The 20,459-nt window shown below is 42.7% G+C and overlaps 1 protein-coding gene across 1 annotated transcript; it reads left to right on the plus strand.

The window, feature by feature from the left end:
* The first annotated feature begins 6,818 nt into the window (after positions 1 to 6,818).
* On the plus strand, positions 6,819 to 19,588 carry cercam (cerebral endothelial cell adhesion molecule). Its single transcript, XM_017490017.3, has 12 exons — positions 6,819 to 7,180; positions 8,720 to 8,830; positions 10,385 to 10,502; positions 10,597 to 10,731; positions 11,370 to 11,574; positions 12,329 to 12,448; positions 14,268 to 14,344; positions 14,500 to 14,606; positions 14,874 to 15,006; positions 15,545 to 15,672; positions 16,014 to 16,217; positions 18,723 to 19,588. The coding sequence occupies exons 1-12, from the start codon at positions 6,960 to 6,962 to the stop codon at positions 18,955 to 18,957; spliced, it is 1,794 nt and encodes a 597-aa protein (XP_017345506.1). The 5' UTR covers positions 6,819 to 6,959; the 3' UTR covers positions 18,958 to 19,588.
* Positions 19,589 to 20,459: the final 871 nt, after the last annotated feature.

Genomic DNA, 20,459 nt, shown 5'->3' on the forward strand with positions numbered 1-20,459 from the left:
GACCGCAAGAGAAGCGGTGGTGACTCGGGTTAAAGCGTCTTCTGGGAGAATCCACAGGGAGAGTTCCTAACGTGGGTCGTAGAACAAGCTACATGTGCTGCTGATCTCAGGGTACAAAACAGATTTCCAAAGCATTTCTTTCTTTCTCCACCCCCCCCCCCCCCCCCCCCCCCCATTATCATACCTGTCGCCTTGTCGCTTTGTCGTGTGGACGCTTGATAAACGTCTTCGGATATCTGACAACATCATCATCCAAAATGCGTTAGGTAAAAAAAAAAATCATCTCTCCCCACCCCCACTACCAGCGCTCATCAAGTGAAAACGCTGAGCTAGCTTACATCAAGTTTGATCGTAAATTTCTGACCCATTTGTATATCACAGACGGAACTAGCGGGTCACGTTTCAGCTTCGGACCCGGAAGTATTTCAGCCGAGCCGAGCGCTTTATAAAATACTTTGAAAAAGTGAATACACGTATGACCGAAGTTCAGCATTTTTTCCTGAACACGATCCGTAGCAGCTCCTGTAGGCTAGCAGATGCTCTGTTGTGGTTTAACCAATCACGTGTCTTTATGTAAATGATTTAGCTGAAGGAAACCGATTGGACCGGAGACGTGCGCTGAGAAAGGGGAGACTTTTCACACCTTCATAGATTTTTCATTTTATTGATGCGTTCTGGTCTGATTAGCAAAACACAAACATACGATAAAAACAGAACATTTAAAGATGATTGGTCAGAAAAGTAAGCATTATATTCTCATCTGTAGCGAGTCCACGGCACTACTCCACACTAGCACCGGTGTGAAAAACAACACCAAAATTCTTTTATTTATAGACATTAACTATTCATGTTAGAACGTTAGCCGCTCATCCGGACCTTTTATAATGGAGGAATAGAGTGCTGCAGGGATGAGGTATTTTCGTAGGCCGACCCGGACGTTAGCGTCACCCTGGTTCCCTCCACAAAAATCCAGTAGGATTGTTTTCCGTTGGCTTTTGGATTATTGCAGAAAATAAACTCTGTGAACAACAAAAGTTTCTGATCCTTACACGTTTTGTTCCTCAAGATAATCTTCACAAATCAACACAACGTTTATGAATTTTGGAGCCTAAATACAATCGGCAGAAGTAAAAAAGCTAACGTTAGGCTATAAACGAACTACTATAAATGGATAAATCTACAAGGTGGGAAGTTTGAGTTTATGAGGGAACAGTTTGCACGAGCGCGAGTATAAACGCCTCGAGGCTGCAGTTGAGATTTCTTGAACATCTGGAAAGGCACCGTCAGTGCTGAAAGGTATATTCAGGTTTAAGAGCAACATCTGCGTCCATCCAGATCCCATCCTACCTTTACTTCTGAAAGACTCCGCCTCTCTAAGATCCTCTCTTTATCCCCAATCATCTGACTGACCTGCAGCCAGTTAACCTCCAGTTATTTCTTTTTACCAACACTTACTTTTCCAGCCTTTTGTTGCCCCCCGTCCCAACTTTTTTGAGACGTGTCGCTGCCAACAAATTCAAAATCACCTTTTTTTTTTTTTTTCTTAAATCGGTGCATTTCCTCGGTTTAAACGTTCGATATGTTTTCTGTGTTCTGTTTTTTTTCACATTTTACTCAGCGTCCCAACTTTTTTGCACTTGTGGTTGTTTATAATAATAATAATAATAATAATAAACTTCATATCATGCACTTATGTGAATATTTATATTTTATCAAGCTGCTCTGACTGCATTAAAATGATTTATGTTTTAATTAAAAATGTTTGTATTTTTGTGCACCATATCCTGATTAAAATAACTAATGCATGTGTTTGGAATCCATGCTATTGACCCGACACATCAAAGTGAAACACTTGTGAACGTTTCTCCAGCGGGTTTTATCTGAGTGCTTCAGTTCTCCAGCACTATCGGCCACAGGGGATGTGGAGGTGCTGATGTCGCTCTGGTCACCAGTCAATTCATCTCAAACGACTTTCATTCTCTAGAACAGCGGCTCTGACAGTCACGCAGGTTTATATTAATGCGCCCGTTCTAATTATAATACCTTATCGTTTCTATAGCAACAGCTCGTTCACAGGGACTTGTATGGCAGATTTTTTATTTTTTTTTCCCCATAACTCAATCAATCAACGTGGTGAAGTTTTCTGCAAGGAGAAATGAGTTTATTTAACGTTTACGGAAGGAGTCTCCAGTGTCAGCGCTGCGTAACAGTCAAAGGTGACCTCGTCAGGGTTTCTCGGTAACACGACAAAAGCTGCGGTCGTGTGTCGTAAGAGAGAACAGGAACTAACTTGTTTCGCAAACATTAAATGTAACTATAAACAGATAGAAAGTATGTTTAATAAATGAAAAATTGCAGTCGTGGACAAATTGCTGCGATATAAAAGGAATAAAGCACGTGCTGTTACAGGAAAATGATCAACACCGACTCTGCTTCATCACATGACCTGGTTGTTGATTATTTTCCTAAAACAGCAGCGCACACAGCGGTTTATTCCTTCATTTATTATGGAAATGGTAAGGATTTGGATTTAGAGATATAGCCAGATCGTATCTTACTTCTTATTCACAAAACAAAATCAGTTGCTGTCAGCCCTATTCGCACTATATTCTGTCAGTGTGAGGCTGATTATTTTTCTCTGATCATCGAATGTAATATCATATTGAATGATATAGATGTGCATTTCAGATCCTCTGGTCCCTGCGTACAGGACGAGAGCAGCTGATGAAGTTTTCTCGATCTGGACGGACCGTGGGAACAGGAGTGACACTTATTGACGGCTGCACGAGAACGCCTGTGCTGATTATTAATGTGTCCGCGAGAAGTTCCGGAGTTTCCCAGAGCATCACAGCCGCCCTCTGAGGGATTTGGGGCTGACCAAAGAAAAGACGAGCTGCAGCTGACCACTGGACCATCTTCCTTTGACACGACCCCCATCCATTGTAGCTGTGGTTTTAGCAGCTATATCACTCAGACCCCCCACTAGTGCTCGGACCCCCCTAAAGTACCCCCGCCTCTCTCCTCCTGTCCTTTCTGCTCTGCGCTGAACAAATGTTTGAGTTGGGATGACCGGCTTGTGTGCCCTGACTGGGCCGCCACACCCTGCTGCTCCGCTGCTCTGACCTTTGACCCAGCTGTGAAAAGTTACCGATGAGTCACATGAACTCTCTCAAGCGTGGGTGTGCAGGGGTTGCTGGGAAAGTGCCCTCGCAGGGCCAGGGTGGTGTCCAAAGGCGCAGGAGCAGGTGCCACAATGGCACCCTCTTTGACCCGGCCTGGGTTCCAGCACGGTCCTGGTTCAATTGTGTGACGGAGGGCAGAGTGAAATCGGTTTAACTGGTTGTCAGCTGTATATCTCTTGGTCTCCAGCGTTCCTCTGGTTTGGTTTTCTTCTCCGGATTCAGACCGTGCCGTGCTTTTCCTCTTTCCTTTGTCTCTTCTACGTGTCTCAGCATTCTTCAGTGCTCAAGTCCTCAATAGTGCCTCAATATGTCCTGGTCAATTCTGTTCAGCTTCCTGAGTGGACAGCTGGTGATAAATGTGAGACCGAATCAATGTAGAGATTTTGTGAGCGCTCTGGGTGAAGTAAAGACGTGCCAGCACTTTAGCATCTCCGACACAGACTAGCATTCTGTCCTGGCGACCAACTGACTGGAAATTAAACTGGAAGAAATCATTCTGCCGGTTCTTTTAGTTTTAAAAAAAGAAATCACAGATGTTTTAATCACAGAAGATGCTACATCAGTGGTCACCAACCCTCTTCCTGGAGATCTACCTTTCACCAACCAAAATCTAACACACCTGTTTTAGTTGATCAAGAATTTCTTAAGACTTCTAATGGTTAGATGGTCAGGTGGGAACAGTTATGGTTGGAGCTGAAGTCTTCAGCAAGGTAGATCTTCAGGAACAATGTTGGTGACTATTGTACTCCATGATGTTCAGTTGGAGGCTGAGACTGCTCAAGCTCAACACCTCCCTCTTGTGGTAATTCACTGAAACGCAGAGAAACAGAATTTACTGAGCTGGCTTTTTCACATTATAAGTGTAAACCTGCTGACTCCAGTGTGTATATATTGCTGTGCACAATGTTCCAGCTCTCCTCTACCCCATCCATCATCAGAAGGAAATAAGAGTAGCTTTAATCTCTAACTGTGCCCCCATATCTAATTTATATAGTGCTGAAAAAAGATCCGCTTTCTCCAGCTGTCCAGTTTGGGTGAGTGTAACCACGATAGCCTCGGATTCCTGTTCTTGGCTGACAGGACCACCAGAAAACCACCTGATGTGGTTCTCTGTTGTTGTAGCTCATCCGCCTCAAGGTTCAGTGTGTTGTGCATGCTGAGATGCTTTTCTGCTCACCACGGATGTACCGTAAAGAGTGATTATTTGAATTAGTATAGACTTCCTGTCAGCTCAGACCAGTCTGTTCCTTCTCCTCTGAGCTCTCTCATCAACAAGGTGTTTCAGCCTGAAGATCCTCCGCTCACAGGATGTTTTCTGTTTTTCGCACCGTTCTGTGTAAACTCTACAGAAGAGTGTGTGTGTGTGTGTGTGTGTGTGTGTGTGTGTGAAAATCCCAGGAGATCAGTTTCAGTTTCGGAAATAAGTCACAGAGATCAGACTTTTCTTCATTCTGATGTTTGATGTGAACATTAACTGAAGCTCTTGACCTGTACCTGTATGGTTCTGTGCTCTGTGCTGCTGACACGTGATTGGCTGATTAGAGAACTGCATGGATGAGCAGGTGTTCCTATTAAAGTGGAAGGTGAGTGTATATACAGATTACTGGTTGCATATAAGTATGTTATATATGTATATGTTTTATTTGTTTTTTAAAATGATAAAATAACAATAGATACAAATAAAATTACAAATATTAACAACAATATAATAATAATAATAATAATAATAATAATAGTAAATAATAATTTTGTAAAATAGTATTTTTTGTAAAAATAAAAAAGTTTCAATAGCATTAATAATAAATGAATAAATACGTAAATACCTGTTTAATGTAAATTGGAGTGATAATATTTATTAATATTTATATTAATATTTAAATGAATCTGTGTTCTTAACAAACTTGAGGTCTCGGATTTTTTTTAAACACTAAAAGTTTTGTAAGTGTGAAATGTTTAAACACCTAAAGTTAGTTTTAGATAAATCCCTCAAGCTACTTTCATTTCAGGATTTTAAAAGAAATGACTTTAGTGTGTAAATTCCACATTTCCACGTTTTTCTTGCTGAGGCGTCACTGCTCAGCTCGGTGGGGTTCATCCTCAACCGGAAGTTGTAATGAAACTCACACACACGTCGGCTCTCCTTGAAGGAAACCAGAGAATTTCTCGGGTTTTTTTTTTTTTTTTTTTTTTTTTTTTTTACATTTTCGAACTCTACCCGTATTCTGACAAATCCCACCTCCTGCGCTAGGATTGGCTTAAAGTTCATCACAAAGAAAGACTGTCCAATCGGAAAAGAGCGCAGGAGTCACGTGTGCTTTGGGTCAGTCTTAAACTGAAAAGTTCTTCATATGGGCGGGGGGCGGGGGGATTGGGTACTGAACTAAACTGGAACCTTTTCTTGTCACTGGAGTGGAACCTTCAAGAGTAGGACTCCATCATTTATACATCTCTTCTAACATTTCATTATTACACCAGAGATTCCTAAACTAGAGCTCGTGACCTCACTGGGTTATAAATGGAGCCGTCAGAGAAACTCTTCTTTTTTGTTTATGAAAATTCATATCACAAATATCGCTCTAACTATGAAGACGTATTTTGCGTTCTTGTATTTTGAAATGTTACCGAGAGTCTTTACCGCTATCCTGACACGCTGCACTAGCGTAAGAGTTCAGCAATGAAAACGGACAAATGGAGCATCGATATCCTACAAGGACTGACAATTTGTAATTGGCTGAGGACCATTTCTAATTGGCTGAGGACCATTTCTAGTGAGCTAGGACCATTTCTAATTGCTCAGGACTATTTCTAATGAGCTAGAACCATTTCTAATTGGCTGAGGACCATTTCTAATGAGCTAGGATCATTTCTAATTGGCTGAGGACCATTTCTAGTGAGCTAGGACCATTTCTAATTGGCCAGGACCATTTCTAATGAGCTAGAACCATTTCTAATTGGCCAGGACCATTTCTAATTGGTCAGGACCATTTCTAATGAGCTAGGACCATTTCTAATTGGCTGAGGACCATTTCTAATTGGCCAGGACCATTTCTAATTGGCTTCGACCATTTCTAATTGGCTGAGGACCATTTCTAGTGAGCTAGGACCATTTATAATTGGCTAGGACCATTTATAATTAGCTGAGGACCACATAGAGGACATGAACACGTTTTTAGTAAAAATGTCCATCCATCCATACATCTTCTACCGCTTACTCCTTTCCAGGGTCACGGGGAACCTGGAGCCTATCCCAGGGAGCATCGGGCACAAGGCGGGGTACACCCTGGACAGGGTGCCAGTTAGTAAAAATGTCTTCTAATATAAATGTCTTTATATTATATTATATTACTATTATTAATATTAACGTATGGAAACCATTCTCACGGTTGGTGTAAGTCGCCACATACTACGGATGCTATGGATGGAGACTTTTGGGGCACCTTGTATTATGACAAGGTCAAACCTATTTCCTGCGCTTTCCAGTCTCCGCACACAACTCTTACTGGGATCATCTCGTACAGCGTGGAGTCGCAGTGCTGATGACGTCACAGCTCACGTCACGACCACAGAATTCTTTTAGTCAGTCGAAAAACATCCGCGTTATTAGTATTCGTGGCTCCTAAACGTGAGGAAGCATGCGCATGTAGTGTCAGACGTGTCCTAGGACAGGGGGTGTGGTAGCGTGAATACGGGTGGGTTAAAGAGTGGGGGCTGTTCGGGGGGAGTTTTTGGAGAGTTGGAGGCCAGGATTGCTGAAGCGGATAGAGAGAGGGGCTGTGTATGAAGACCTCCAGCATGATGTTGCTCTGGGTTTTGGTTTTCTCTCTGTTTTGTCCCCGAACAGAGAGTTATTTTTCCGAGGAGACCTACGCGGAGGAGTCGGAGATGCAGGCGCCCACCCTGGTGATCGCCATCATCGCCCGGAACGCAGCGCACTCCCTGCCCTATTACCTCGGAGCTCTGGAGAGACTCAACTACCCCAAAGAGCGCATCTCCATCTGGTAGGACAGGGCTTCAGGTTCAGGGCTTCAGCTTCAGGGCTTCAGCTTCAGAGCTTCAGGGCTTCAGCTTCAGGGCTCGCGCTTTGCTCTGCTCTTTAAACTCAGTGCGCACCGGAAACAAAGTATCCCTCCATATGACCTTCTCATTAATTCCCACCTCATCTGTGCGTTTAATCCGGGCTGCACGATGCGGCAGCAAAAATCATATCGCGGTACACGATACATTATCATCACGGTACACAATATCACACTCTCAGAAATGGAGGTGAGACGATACCATTGAGGATTAGCTTCTAGCGGAGCGATCCGTAAAGTCCAGTTGCGTACGTCTAAATTATTTTTAAAGGTAAACGATACATACTAAAGCTAACTTAACAGCATCGACGACAAAGTATGGTCCTATTGTTCGTTATTTCTGAGACTGTATCACAATAATTCGTGGGGTTCCCCCCCCCCGAACAGCAAAACACCAAGAACGAGTAAAGCCTCATAATGAACAATTACATTTTTACAAACAGATAAAGATTCAGTAACTTTATTGACGTATACATCCGCTTTGTTGTGCGATCGAATGCTGGTCATGACAGATGATGTGTTGATTTCGAGTAAAGATCAATCGAAAAAGAAAAAAAAAAGCAAATAATATAATATAATATAGCACGCTGTCCAGGGTGTACCCCGCCTTGTGCCCGATGCTCCCTGGGATAGGCTCCAGGTTCCCCGTGACCCTGAAAAGGATAAAGCGGTAGAAGACGGATGGATGGATGGATGGATGAATATAATACAGCATAAAACAGGAAATATAAAGCTAATGTAACTGTTGGTACAAAAATAATGTTCACGTCCAGTCTTATACTCCATGAGTGGTGATGAAGTTATAAAAAGCCACGACAGTGACCATGACGATACCGACGATGTTAATCACGTTGCGATAGAAATATATCGTCGTATCGCCCAGCTCTGGCTGTAAATGTAGAAATGGGAGTGTTGCCTGATGGAATCGGGGATTATATCATGCACCATTTTTTTTCCTCTTAGTACTCACACGTATATCTAAAAATAAATCGTGCTTGTGTATGAACTGCTCTTATCAGTGTGTTTTTCCTTCCACTGGAACTATTCATACCCAGATCGAGTATCGGTGTGCGCTTTCTTTCACATAACAGTGTCTGTGAAAGTGGGAGGAGTTTCACTAGAAGTTGTGGGCGGGGACAAGCAATAGTCAGAGTTAGTAAACTTGTCATTTGATTTTCCTTGCCAAAAAAAGTTATAAAAGCCCAGGCATGTTTTTATTTCATTTATTTTTTTCGTTGAAAGTGCATTGCCAGAAGACATCAAGACGTCAAGGGTGCCAATACTTTAGCCGTAGTAAAATATAACAAATGTTGCCTCACAATTCCTAGGCTCTACAGTGCTATTATGATATATGTAGCGATCATATACTATTAATAAATGATTATTAATAAAATAGCACATCTCCTGTATATTAGAGCCATCCCGGAGGCTACGCTCATCTGTTTTTCCTTTGTTACACACCAGGGCGGCGACAGACCACAACATTGATAACACCACCGCAGTGCTGAGGGAATGGCTGACCGTCATGCAGCAGTACTATCACTACGTGGAGTGGAGGCCCAAGGACAAGCCGACGTAAATCTTCCTCATTTTTATCGCCATATGAGGCCACGCCTCCTTCACTGAGACAGACACATACAGAGGCCACACCCCCTTCACTGAGACAGACACATACAGAGGCCACACCTCTGTCGCTGAGGTTGACACATAAACAAGCCACGCCTTTTTCACAGAGAGGATACACACAGAGGCCACGCCTCCTTCACAGAGACTAGCATGCAGGGAGACAGTGAGATAGAAAATCACAACTGTGAGAGTAATGAAAATGAATATAAAAGTATATTAGAAATATGTGAACGTATTCTATTTTTCTGTGTTTATTTTTACTCGGTACACAGTGTTGAAGATCAGTGTAACTGAACCGTAAATACTGAGACACACTGATTCAATTCTTTACATAGCTGATTATAACCACTAGCTGTTAAGAGTTTAGTTATCAGTGTATAGAAATATTAAAGTACAGTGTGTCGGGTCTGTGATGCAGGCGTCGTATCCCAGCTGCCCCGGGGCTGACGTTCACTCGCTCTGTTCTCTGAGCTCAGGAATGTGTGGACATGCTTTAACCTGCCAGAGTGTGTTCGGTGTGTGTTCGGCATCATGCTTTGTAACAATGCTCATTATTAATAACTATATAATTTATAATATAGTTTTTATATATGTATAATCTCATAATCAACAGGTTTGGTGGTGTCACATGATCATTACACGAGGAGTAAAAACACTGCCATGTTTCCTTACAGAACTACATCTTGGAATTAATACGTATTAATTACACAGAAAAATAAACCACTTAATATTCATTAAATATGAAAAACGGTAGATTTACTGAACGCCCCTTAAAAGATGATTGCTTTGTTTTCTCCCTTAATGCTCTTCCATTACGTGCGATTAATATGCATAAATATTATCCTTATTAAATACCGTATGAACATTAAATTCTCTCGTGTTTTTCGCGGAGAAAAATACCCCCCGATGTATTCATTACGAATGTTTATTAATTACGGAAGTTCCGAACGTCTGTTTTGAATAATGACTCGTCTCTGTGTCTGTTTCCCGTCCCAAATCTGTGTCTGTGAAAGTGGGAGGAGCTTAGGTTTAAAAAGAAACCACAAAAAAACATAAAAGGTCACAGTAAAAGTACAAATTAATATCTGTAAAAAATTTACATGTAATTTTTAAAAATGTATTTATTGTTATCATCAACAACAACAACAATAATAATAATAATAATAATAATAATGACATTTTTATTACTATTATTAACTATTACATATGGGAAAACATTTTATCTTCATTTATTTTAATTTATTTTAAATGAAGTTTATTGCTTGCTCATCCCGTCGTTGGACAATCAGACACTTACTATGTAGTAAAGTAGTGTTATTATTTACAATAACAGTAAATCATTAGTGTGTTTAATGAATCAGTGTGAAATATGGTGTATAATCAGGTGTCGTATACTGCAGTAGCAGCTGAATAAAGCGCTCCTGCTTAAGTAATGTTCATTTATTCAAAGCTAAACAGTTACGACGTCGTGGTTTTCTGAGTGTTTTTTCTCTCCCTGCGCAGGTCTTTTGCCGGTGAAATGGGGCCTAAACACTGGAGTAACGGCCGCTATGAACATGTCATGAGGCTGAAACAGGCGGCGCTGAACTTCGCCAAGAAGCGCTGGGCTGATTATATCCTGGTAGGATAGCGCTAGTGATCACATTCCCTACTTAATGTCCCGTAAGCTCTTATAAGCAATAAAGACACCCAAGACAGAATTTTGTGGTCTGCAGTTTGCCGATACAGACAACATCCTGACCAACCCGGACACGCTGAACCTCCTCATGGCTGAGAATAAGTCTGTGATCGCCCCCATGCTGGATTCTCAGTCGGCCTACTCCAACTACTGGTGTGGCATCACGCCTCAGGTAAACACGGCTCAGAGAAACACAGTTCAGGTAAACGCGGCGTATTAGACACCGTTACACCGCAGCCTTGCTGAGTTCTGGATTCTGATTGGTCATCAGGTTCGTTAATCCTCTATAACAGCCGCCCTGACAGTAGCGCAGGTTTATATGAACACGCTCGTTCTAATTATAACGCGTTATCGTTTCTACTCTCCACGTAAACAGACGTCAAACCTGGTTGATTTGGAGAATAAATATTTATGTAACGTTTATGGAAGGAGTCTCCGGTCTCCATCTTCAGGACAGAGGTGTTTACGCTTCTTCTCGGTTTCCCCGGTAACGCTTCAAGCTGCGGTTTTTAAAATTTTTTTGTCTTGTTCACGCCGAGAGAGAGGAAGAAGAGAGGCGGGTGAGGGAACGAGTGTTTATAGCTGCTATAACGTAAGCGAGAACTTGTTCAGCGAACACTGAATTGAACTGTAAACAGACGAAGAGTCTGACGTGTCATCGTGTAAATAACATTTAGTCACGTGCTACATCGCACAAATAACAACATTAGCTGTCCAGTCAGGTGTGTAGAGCTCACAGACTTTAATATCTGTTTTATTAATGATGTCAGCGGTGAATCTGTTGATAGATGTGTTATGGTTGTATTTCAGGGTTATTACCGTCGCACAGCCGAGTACTTCCCGACCAGGAACCGGTACCGTAAAGGCTGTTACCCTGTTCCCATGGTCCACTCCACCATGCTACTGGACCTGCGCAAGGAGGGCACCGAGAACCTGGCGTTCTACCCGCCGCACGCCGATTACTCCTGGCCCTACGACGACATCATCGTATTTGCCTTCTCCTGCAGAGTTTCAGGTACCAGAAAATTCACTACTATACTCTCCACCACGATACATCATCACGGAACTCGGGTAACGCTCGACACGATGCTGCCATCACCATGCTTCATAACGGGGAGGGCCATCTCAGGATGACGAGCAGTGTCGCGTTTCCGCCAAACGCAGCACGTTGTGCTGAGGCGTAAATGGTTTTAAACGTTCTAATACTTCGTACATTTTATTTACAATATTAACACCGGGAAGAGTTTCGTCATTTTTATCCCAAGCTAATTTGAAAAACGATCCATGCAGACGCTTACCTTACATCGTTCGACTTTTTAAAATACCTTCCATTCGGTTGCGTTCGTTTATCTGTTGGCTTGTTTATTTTCGCGTCTTATGTAGGTCTGCCCCTGTATTCGTTTATACGTTTTTATTCAGTTATTATTTATAACCGTGGTCCAGCCAGGGATATACCGTAGCCCCGGACGCTGGACGTGGCGTTACAAACGAAACTTTATTTACAGTATTAGACGCGCGTTCGACAGAAACGCATGTCGTTTTGCATTGTTTATGATTCAGAAATAAAAGCGGAGTCTTTTCAGTCATCGTTTTTTTTCTTCATTCGAATATTCTAAGAATCGAATGAAATCATGAAGCCTGAATCGTGAATCGAATCGAATCGAATCGTGACACGTAATCAGCACAGCGTGTAATATTTTTCATTATGTGTCATTACTGAGTGTATTAATGAGACTTCATCTTTTGTGTTTTTTTTTTTGCTGGTGCAGAGGTACAGATCTACGTGTGTAATAAAGAGCGTTACGGCTACCTGAACGTTCCCGCCAAACCGCACCAGACCGTGGAGGACGACCGCATTAACTTCGTCCATCTCTATCTGGAGGCTTTGAGTGAGTGGGATTCGAGTGTTTTTGGTATACTGTGGTAGGTTAGACTGGAACGTGTACGAGAAGGCATCGATTCATTTCCTGTAACAGTCAGGTGAAGCTGTAACTTTATAAATGAAGTCTGTCGGGTGTGTAACTGATAGATTTGATGTTTAAATGAAATGAGGAGCTCTAAATGGCATGGACGAAATATATTGAAATATAAAGAATTCACAACATCAAAGAACATAAATAAAGTCATGTGTAATAAAGAGGAATGACACGGGGGGGGAAAAGTATTGAACACGCTAAGAAAAAGCAGTTCTCCAAGGCAAGGAACCAGCTGAAATCCATAAGTAATTACACCCCCTATCTGTGTAAATTAATATCAGCGGGGTTAGTAAAGTGATGGTCTATAAAAAGGCTTTTCGTTACTAAGGTGTCAAACAAGAACCATCTCATGATGGGTAAAAGCAAAGAGCTCTCCCAAGACCTTCTCAACCTTATTGTTGTGAAACATATTGATGGAATCGGACACAGACGTATTTCAAAACATCTGAATCCTCCAGTAAGCACCATTGGGTCCGTTATCCACAAGTGGAAGCAACATCACTCCGTCATCAACCGGCCACGCACAGGAGCTCCTCACAAGATTTCTGACCAGGGAGTCAGAAGAATAGTCAGAAGAGTAGCACAAGAGCCAAGGAGCACTCGGAAAGAGCTCCAGAAACACTTGGAGGCAGCAGGTGCCATCGTCACAGAGAAAACAATAGGCAATGCGCTCCACTGCTCACGCTCACACGCAAGACTCCATTACTAAAGAAAAGGCATGTCGAAGCTCGTGTAAAGTTTGCTACAACTCATTTGGACGAGCCTATGAAACACTGGGAGAGTGTAGTCTGGTCAGACGAGAGCAACATTAAACTTTCTGGCTGTCATACTACACACCATGTTTGGAGAAGAAATGGCGCTGCTCATCACCCTAAAAACACTACACCAACAGTGAAGTGTGGAGGTGAAGCATCATGGAGTGGGAATGTTTTTCATCACATGGTACTGGAACACTTCATATAACTGAAGGAACGATGAATGGAGCCCTTCACCGGGAGATTCTTGAGAAGAATCTGCTGCCATCCACCAGGATGATGAAGATGAGACGTGGGTGGAGCTTCCAGCAGGACAACGATCCACAGCATACAGCAAAGGAAACTCTCAACTGGTTTCAGAGGAAATAAATCAAGGCGTTAGAACGGCCCAGTCGATCACCTGACTCCAATCCAACTGAACGAGATTTAAAGACAGTAAGTTTAGAAGAACGGACCGAAATCACACCTGAACACTGCGGCTATTAATTTCTTCATACAGGAAGTGGCTTGAAGCGTCGTTACAAACGGTTTTCCACTAAGTATTAAATACATTTCAGTTAGCGTGTTCAATACTTTTCCCCCGTGTCATTCCTCTTTATTACACATAACTTTATTTATGGACTGTAATGTTGTGAATTCTTTCTATTTCCGGATTTCTTGAGTTAACACTGATGTCTGGTGAAAGTTTCATGTGAATAGCCTCATTGGAAATTGCGTCCAACACTTTATTTCCTGCACCGTATAGGAATTTTAAAAGTGCAGGTGTACACAGAAGAAATCAGGATTGTTGAACATTTTCGTCAATGCCGACGTCATTAACCGCGTGTTTGTTGACTGGATATATATCTAAATATTCATAGTGATAAAAATGGTGGCTGATGCTCCTATGATGCTGGACTTACATGTGGTATAATACTCAAATGAAGAAGAAACGGGACGAATAACATTCCCTTGTTCTGTAATGGTCTTCTGTACAGTCGATGGACCCCCCATGTATTTATCCCGCTACGTGCACGTTCCTCCCAAGCAGATGGACCTGATGGGCTTTGATGAGGTGAGTAAACATCAAACCCGCAGCCGCTTCCTGTCTGCTCCGTATATAAACACTCGCCGCACGGCTTCGTGTTCGTGTGAAACCTCCCGAGAGATCGTTTCAGAATGAAAGACACTAAGTCTGTGCGTAACGGTGATTCTCAATCCGTTCTCCAGGTGTACCTGATAAACCTGCGCAGGCGGCCCGACCGCAGAGAGAGGATGCTGTGGTCTCTGTACGAGCTGGAGATCAGCGCTAAAGTGGTGGATGCTGTGGACGGAGCGTCAGTTCTACACCTTCACCTTTAAATGCTGAGTGACGGAGTGGTGCAGAGTTACTGTTACCACCCTGGAGTTGATTCTTTTCCTATAACAGCACATCCCCGAGTGTTTTATTCCTCTTACACCACAGCTAGCTGCTAACGAATAGAAACCCGCGCTACTGTCAGAGCTGCTGTTATAGAAAATTAATCAACACCTTCTGAACGAGCAGGAATTCAACAGCGCTGTGGTGTAAATGTATTAATGTGTGTGTGTGTGTGTGTGTGTAGAGCTCTGAACAGCAGTGATATTAAGATCCTGGGTGTGGACCTCCTGCCTGGTTATTACGACCCGTTCTCCGGCCGCACGCTCACCAAAGGGGAGGTGGGATGTTTCCTCAGCCACTACTACATCTGGAAGGAGGTGAGGAGTTCCTCCACACACACACACACACACACACACACACACAAACACGCCTTTAAATACACGTAAAAGTAATATTTGTTTCGTTTGAGCACACACTGGCCTCATGATTAATGAACAACATCACAATGTTTGCATACTTGCCTACTTGAGTACTCGCATACTACTCAGAATTAGACTCAGAAGGCACCATATACAGGCTGAGGCAAGTGTATGATATTAGCACACTCCATTTATACTAGCACACTTGCATTTTAACTATTATATCGGCATACACGCGTACATGTGAGTTATTCCTACATACGTGCGTACTGGAATTATAGCATACTTCCATGCTTTCATTCATTTTAACCTTCTTGTGTACTTGCATACTTTTCACGGAGTGTGCTTCTTTATACTAGAATACTTGCATTTTAATATTCGTGTGTACTTGTGTAGCGTTTACGCAGTGTGTGATTTGTGTATAAGTTTGGTATAATTTGTGTGTGTGTGTGTGTGTGTGTGTGTGTGTGTGTGTGTTCTCGTCTCTGTCTCTCAGATGGTGGACATGCAGATGGACAAAGCGCTGATCTTCGAGGACGATGTTCGGTTTCAGGGCAACTTCAAACGGCGCCTGATGAGGATGATGGAGGAGGTGGAGCAAGCCGAACTTGACTGGGACATCATGTGAGTGACGGCCGTCTGACGACGCGTTGCTGTGGAAACCTCTCGGTGTTTCTCATTCTAATAAAAAATAAATAAATCAATAAAAATTTGTCCGAGTAGAAAATCTTTGAAGATTAGCTTGAGGCGTGATGTCTGGGCGTGTGTGGAATAAACGATCACATGACATCATCCATGCTCGCGTGTGATTGGCTGGGATTCTTTTGATGATGTCATGTTGCACTATATGTGGCATGTATAGACATTAGACGTTAGTCCATCCATTAACATTAAGATTGTGAAACATCTGGATGGAAATGGGGTGTGTGTGTGTGTGTGTGTGTGTGTGTGTGTGTGTGTTTCAGATACCTGGGCAGGAAGCAGGTGAACCCAGGTGAGGAGGAGCAGGTGGAGGAGGTGAAGAACCTGGTGATTGCTGGTTATTCGTACTGGACGCTGTCCTACGCCATCTCACTGCAGGGAGCTCAGAAGCTGATCAACGCTGAGCCGATCTCCAAAATGCTTCCTGTGGACGAGTTCCTGCCCATCATGTACGACAAACATCCCAAGTGAGTAATTCCAGAGCGCGCGTGAAGACCTGAGGTTAGTGTTACCTCCTCGAAGCTGATTATGTTCCTCATTCACAGCTGAGAGAGGGAATAGAGAGAGAGGGAATAGAGAGAGAGGGAATAGAGAGAGAGGGAATAGAGAGAGGGAATAGAGAGAGAATAGAGAGGGAATAGAGAGAGAGGGAATAGAGAGAGAGGGAATAGAGAGAGAATAGAGAGGGAATAGAGAGAGAGGGAATAGAGAGAGAATAGAGAGGGAATAGAGAGAGAGGGAATAGAGAGAGAATAGAGAGGGAATAGAGAGAGAGGGAATAGAGAGAGAGGGAATAGAGAGAGAATAGAGAGAGAATAGAGAGAGAGGGAATAGAGAGAGAGGGAATAGAGAGAGGGAATAGAGAGAGAGGGAATAGAGAGAGGGAATAGAGAGAGGGAATAGAGAGAGAGAATAGAGAGAGAGGGAATAGAGAGAGAGGGAATAGAGAGGGAATAGAGAGAGAGGGAATAGAGAGAGAGAGGGAATAGAGAGAGAGGGAATAGAGAGGGAATAGAGAGAGAGGGAATAGAGAGAGAGGGAATAGAGAGGGAATAGAGAGAGAGGGAATAGAGAGAGAGGGAATAGAGAGAGAGGGAATAGAGAATAGAGAGGGAATAGAGAGAGAGGGAATAGAGAGAGGGAATAGAGAGAGAGGGAATAGAGAGAGAATAGAGAGGGAATAGAGAGAGGGAATAGAGAGAGGGAATAGAGAGAGAGGGAATAGAGAGAGGGAATAGAGAGAGAGAGGGAATAGAGAGAGAGGGAATAGAGAGAGGGAATAGAGAGAGAGGGAATAGAGAGAGGGAATAGAGAGAGAGGGAATAGAGAGAGGGAATAGAGAGAGAGGGAATAGAGAGAGAGGGAATAGAGAGAGAATAGAGAGAGAATAGAGAGAGAGGGAATAGAGAGGGAATAGAGAGAGAGGGAATAGAGAGAAGGAATAGAGAGAGGGAATAGAGAGAGAGGGAATAGAGAGAGAGAATAGAGAGAGAGGGAATAGAGAGAGAGGGAATAGAGAGGGAATAGAGAGAGAATAGAGAGAGGGAATAGAGAGAGAGGGAATAGAGAGAGGGAATAGAGAGAGAGGGAATAGAGAGAGGGAATAGAGAGAGAGGGAATAGAGAGAGAGGGAATAGAGAGGGAATAGAGAGGGAATAGAGAGAGGGAATAGAGAGAGAGGGAATAGAGAGGGAATAGAGAGAGAGGGAATAGAGAGAGAATAGAGAGAGAGGGAATAGAGAGGGAATAGAGAGAGAGGGAATAGAGAGAGAGGGAATAGAGAGGGAATAGAGAGAGAACTCACTCGTTTCACGGACATCGAATGTAACCATAAACGGATAAAAAGCGTGCCGTGTTTTTGAATCGATGAATTGTACTGTGTGGTATAAGAGGAATAAAACACTGTTACAGGAAATGAATCAGCTTCGTGATGGGAACAGAAACGTCAGCGCCATCGTGGATTATTTTCCTATAACGTCATGACACAGTGTTTGTTTGTTTTCTTTCGTATCGGAGATAAAACGCACGTTTATTTCTTTTATGAAGTTCATTTTTAGATCTTTTCAGATTCCGGAATGTTTCTATAACGCCAGTTCCTCTGCAGTAAAACTGAAATCCAGCGCTGTCTCTGGAAAAGGCTGGAAAAGTACACGATGGGATCTGTCGTAAGCATATGTTTAAAATGTTAAAATAAACGTATAGTGAGGAGGTTTGTGTGTGTTACGGTTGCTGCGTGGTTTCTTAATTTAAAACTCTTTAGGCTCGTGGTCCAAAAATAATTCAGAACTCTGGTATTATGTGGTAACTCTGCTCTGAAGCGCTGCTCTCGAGGTAGAATACTGTATATATTTCATTTGTAAATCGCTCTGGATAAAAGCGTCTGCTAAGTGAATAAATGTAAATGTAAATGTATATCCTTCCACAATGCCGTGTGTGTGTGTGTGTGTGCGTGTGTGTGTGTGTGTGCATGCTCTGTATCCTGGGAGCTGTATTCCCCCCAAAATCATATCTAATTCTTTAAGAGTTCGCATAAGTGGCACTAAAATCTTTTAACTGCTGGGAGGAACTTTAACTAGGGGACTGGAGAAAGGGGCGGAGTCAGTCCTAATGTTATTGATGACTGATATATCTATATATATATATATATATATATATATATATATATATATATATATATATATATATATATATATATATATATATATATATATATATATATGAAAGCATGATGGTGAAAGCATCCCAAAAGCAACATAAACTCCTCCATGCAGTCAAGCGATAAAGCACGCTAAAAAGGATTCTTCTTCGATTTAGACAAGGACCAATTCAACACATCTATTATTACTAGAAGCCACGAAATATCACAGGAGATTAAAGTGTTAACTTTGTTACTCAGTGAGTTATCACGCAGGATTAAATTCACCGTGTATGCCAGTGAAACTAATCTGTTTGTGTTTGTCTCTCTTGCACAGCGAAGACTACAAATCCCACTTCCTGAACCGGAACCTGCAGGCCTTCTCAGCGAGCCCCCTGCTGGTGCAGCCGTGTCATTACGCGGGCGATGCCGAGTGGGTGAGCGACACAGAGACGTCTACGCTGTGGGACGACGATAACGTCCCTACGGACTGGAGGGGCACGTACAAGAGCCTGAAGGGCGGAGCTCCACCGGTTGGCATTCAGAGCGCCGCCTACAAGGACGAGCTGTGAAACGCGGTGCTGAATGTGTGTGTGTGTGTGAGAGAGATAAAGAGAGACTCTGGACGTATGTGTAGTGTGAGAGGAGACCATACACTCGTAACAGTTGACGTTCCTAAACGCGGTCACCCGGGGACCGAAGACTGTGCCACCCAGGAGACCTTTAATAACCTGCGTGTGTGTTTTCTCAGGTACACACAGTGCCGTCTGGACAGAATCCAACATCATTTTTGCCATTTTAACAGTCAGTCTGGGGAAAAACCCTTAAACGTTTGGAATTTTATTTTTCTTTTATTACAAAAAAGCACCAAACGGTTGATTTTTATCGCTTTATTCCGGTTTTACAGTCTCATTCTGGTCTGTTTAGTGGTGTATTATCACATCTTCGGTCCTCCCGTTGAGTAAGAACAGATCTGAAAGCCACATTATCCCGAATCAACTCCAGTCCTACGTTTAATTTCCTAAAATCCGAGACGTTTGGGGTAAAAAGCTTGAAATGTCCTGTACGGTTCACCTCATATGAACATCCATGAGCTCCGAAACAAAAGCAGAATCGAGTCTGTCTGATCCAAATCCACAGGCTGCACTGTATGTTTGTGCATTAGGGTTTAAAATAAATAAATAAATAAAAGTATTAGAATTATTTTCTGTAGGTTTTTTAAACTCATTTAGCATTTTTAAGTATTTGTAATGTTTACTGCTCGTTCGTTTTTTTAATAAGTAAAAATGTAAAAAAAAAAAAAAAAAAAGAAAGAAAGAAAGAAAAAAGTACTATATAAATAAGACAAATAATTTAAAAAAAAACTGTTTAATTTACAATGACCGAAGTCTGCTTTAGTCAGACAGTAAAACAGATACTTTGCACGTCTCATGCTAAAGACAATCGGAGACCGAACAAAGTGTGTACCGGTGTGCATGCATATTAATCAGAGGCAATGATGACCTTTTTCTGAATGTTTTCCAGCCGGTTCATTATGTTTCATCACCATCACCACCACCATCATCATCACCACCATCATCATCACCACCATCATCATCACCACCCTCATCCACATCTTCATCATCACCATCACCCTCATCATCACCCTCATCCTCATCCACATCTTCACCATCACCCTCACCATCATCACCACCCTCACCCTCACCCTCATCACCATCACCCTCATCATCACCCTCATCCTCATCCACATCTTCACCATCACCCTCACCATCATCACCATCATCACCACCCTCACCCTCATCACCATCACCCTCATCATCACCCTCACCATCACTCTCATCCTCACCCACATCTTCACCATCACCCTCACCATCATCACCCTCACCCTCATCACCACCCTCACCCTCATCACCATCACTCTCATCCTCACCCTCATCTTCATCACCCTCACCCTCATCTTCATCACCCTCACCCTCATCATCACCATCACCCTCACCACCCTCACCCTCATCATCACCCTCACCATCACTCTCATCCTCACCAACATCTTCATCATCACCACCCTCACCCTCAT

The sequence above is a fragment of the Ictalurus punctatus genome, chromosome 16 (assembly GCF_001660625.3).
Source record: "Ictalurus punctatus breed USDA103 chromosome 16, Coco_2.0, whole genome shotgun sequence".
NCBI lineage: Eukaryota > Metazoa > Chordata > Actinopteri > Siluriformes > Ictaluridae > Ictalurus > Ictalurus punctatus.

What these genes read in the sequence shown, in the direction of transcription:
- cercam (XM_017490017.3), top strand. Translation starts at nt 6,960, where the DNA reads ATGAAGACCTCCAGCATGATGTTGCTCTGGGTTTTGGTTTTCTCTCTG. An exon ending in AGGCCCAAGGACAAGCCGAC is followed by an intron (nt 8,831 to 10,384) that starts GTAAATCTTCCT and finishes CTCCCTGCGCAG; the next exon opens with GTCTTTTGCCGGTGAAATGG. An exon ending in ACCTGATGGGCTTTGATGAG is followed by an intron (nt 14,345 to 14,499) that starts GTGAGTAAACAT and finishes TCCGTTCTCCAG; the next exon opens with GTGTACCTGATAAACCTGCG.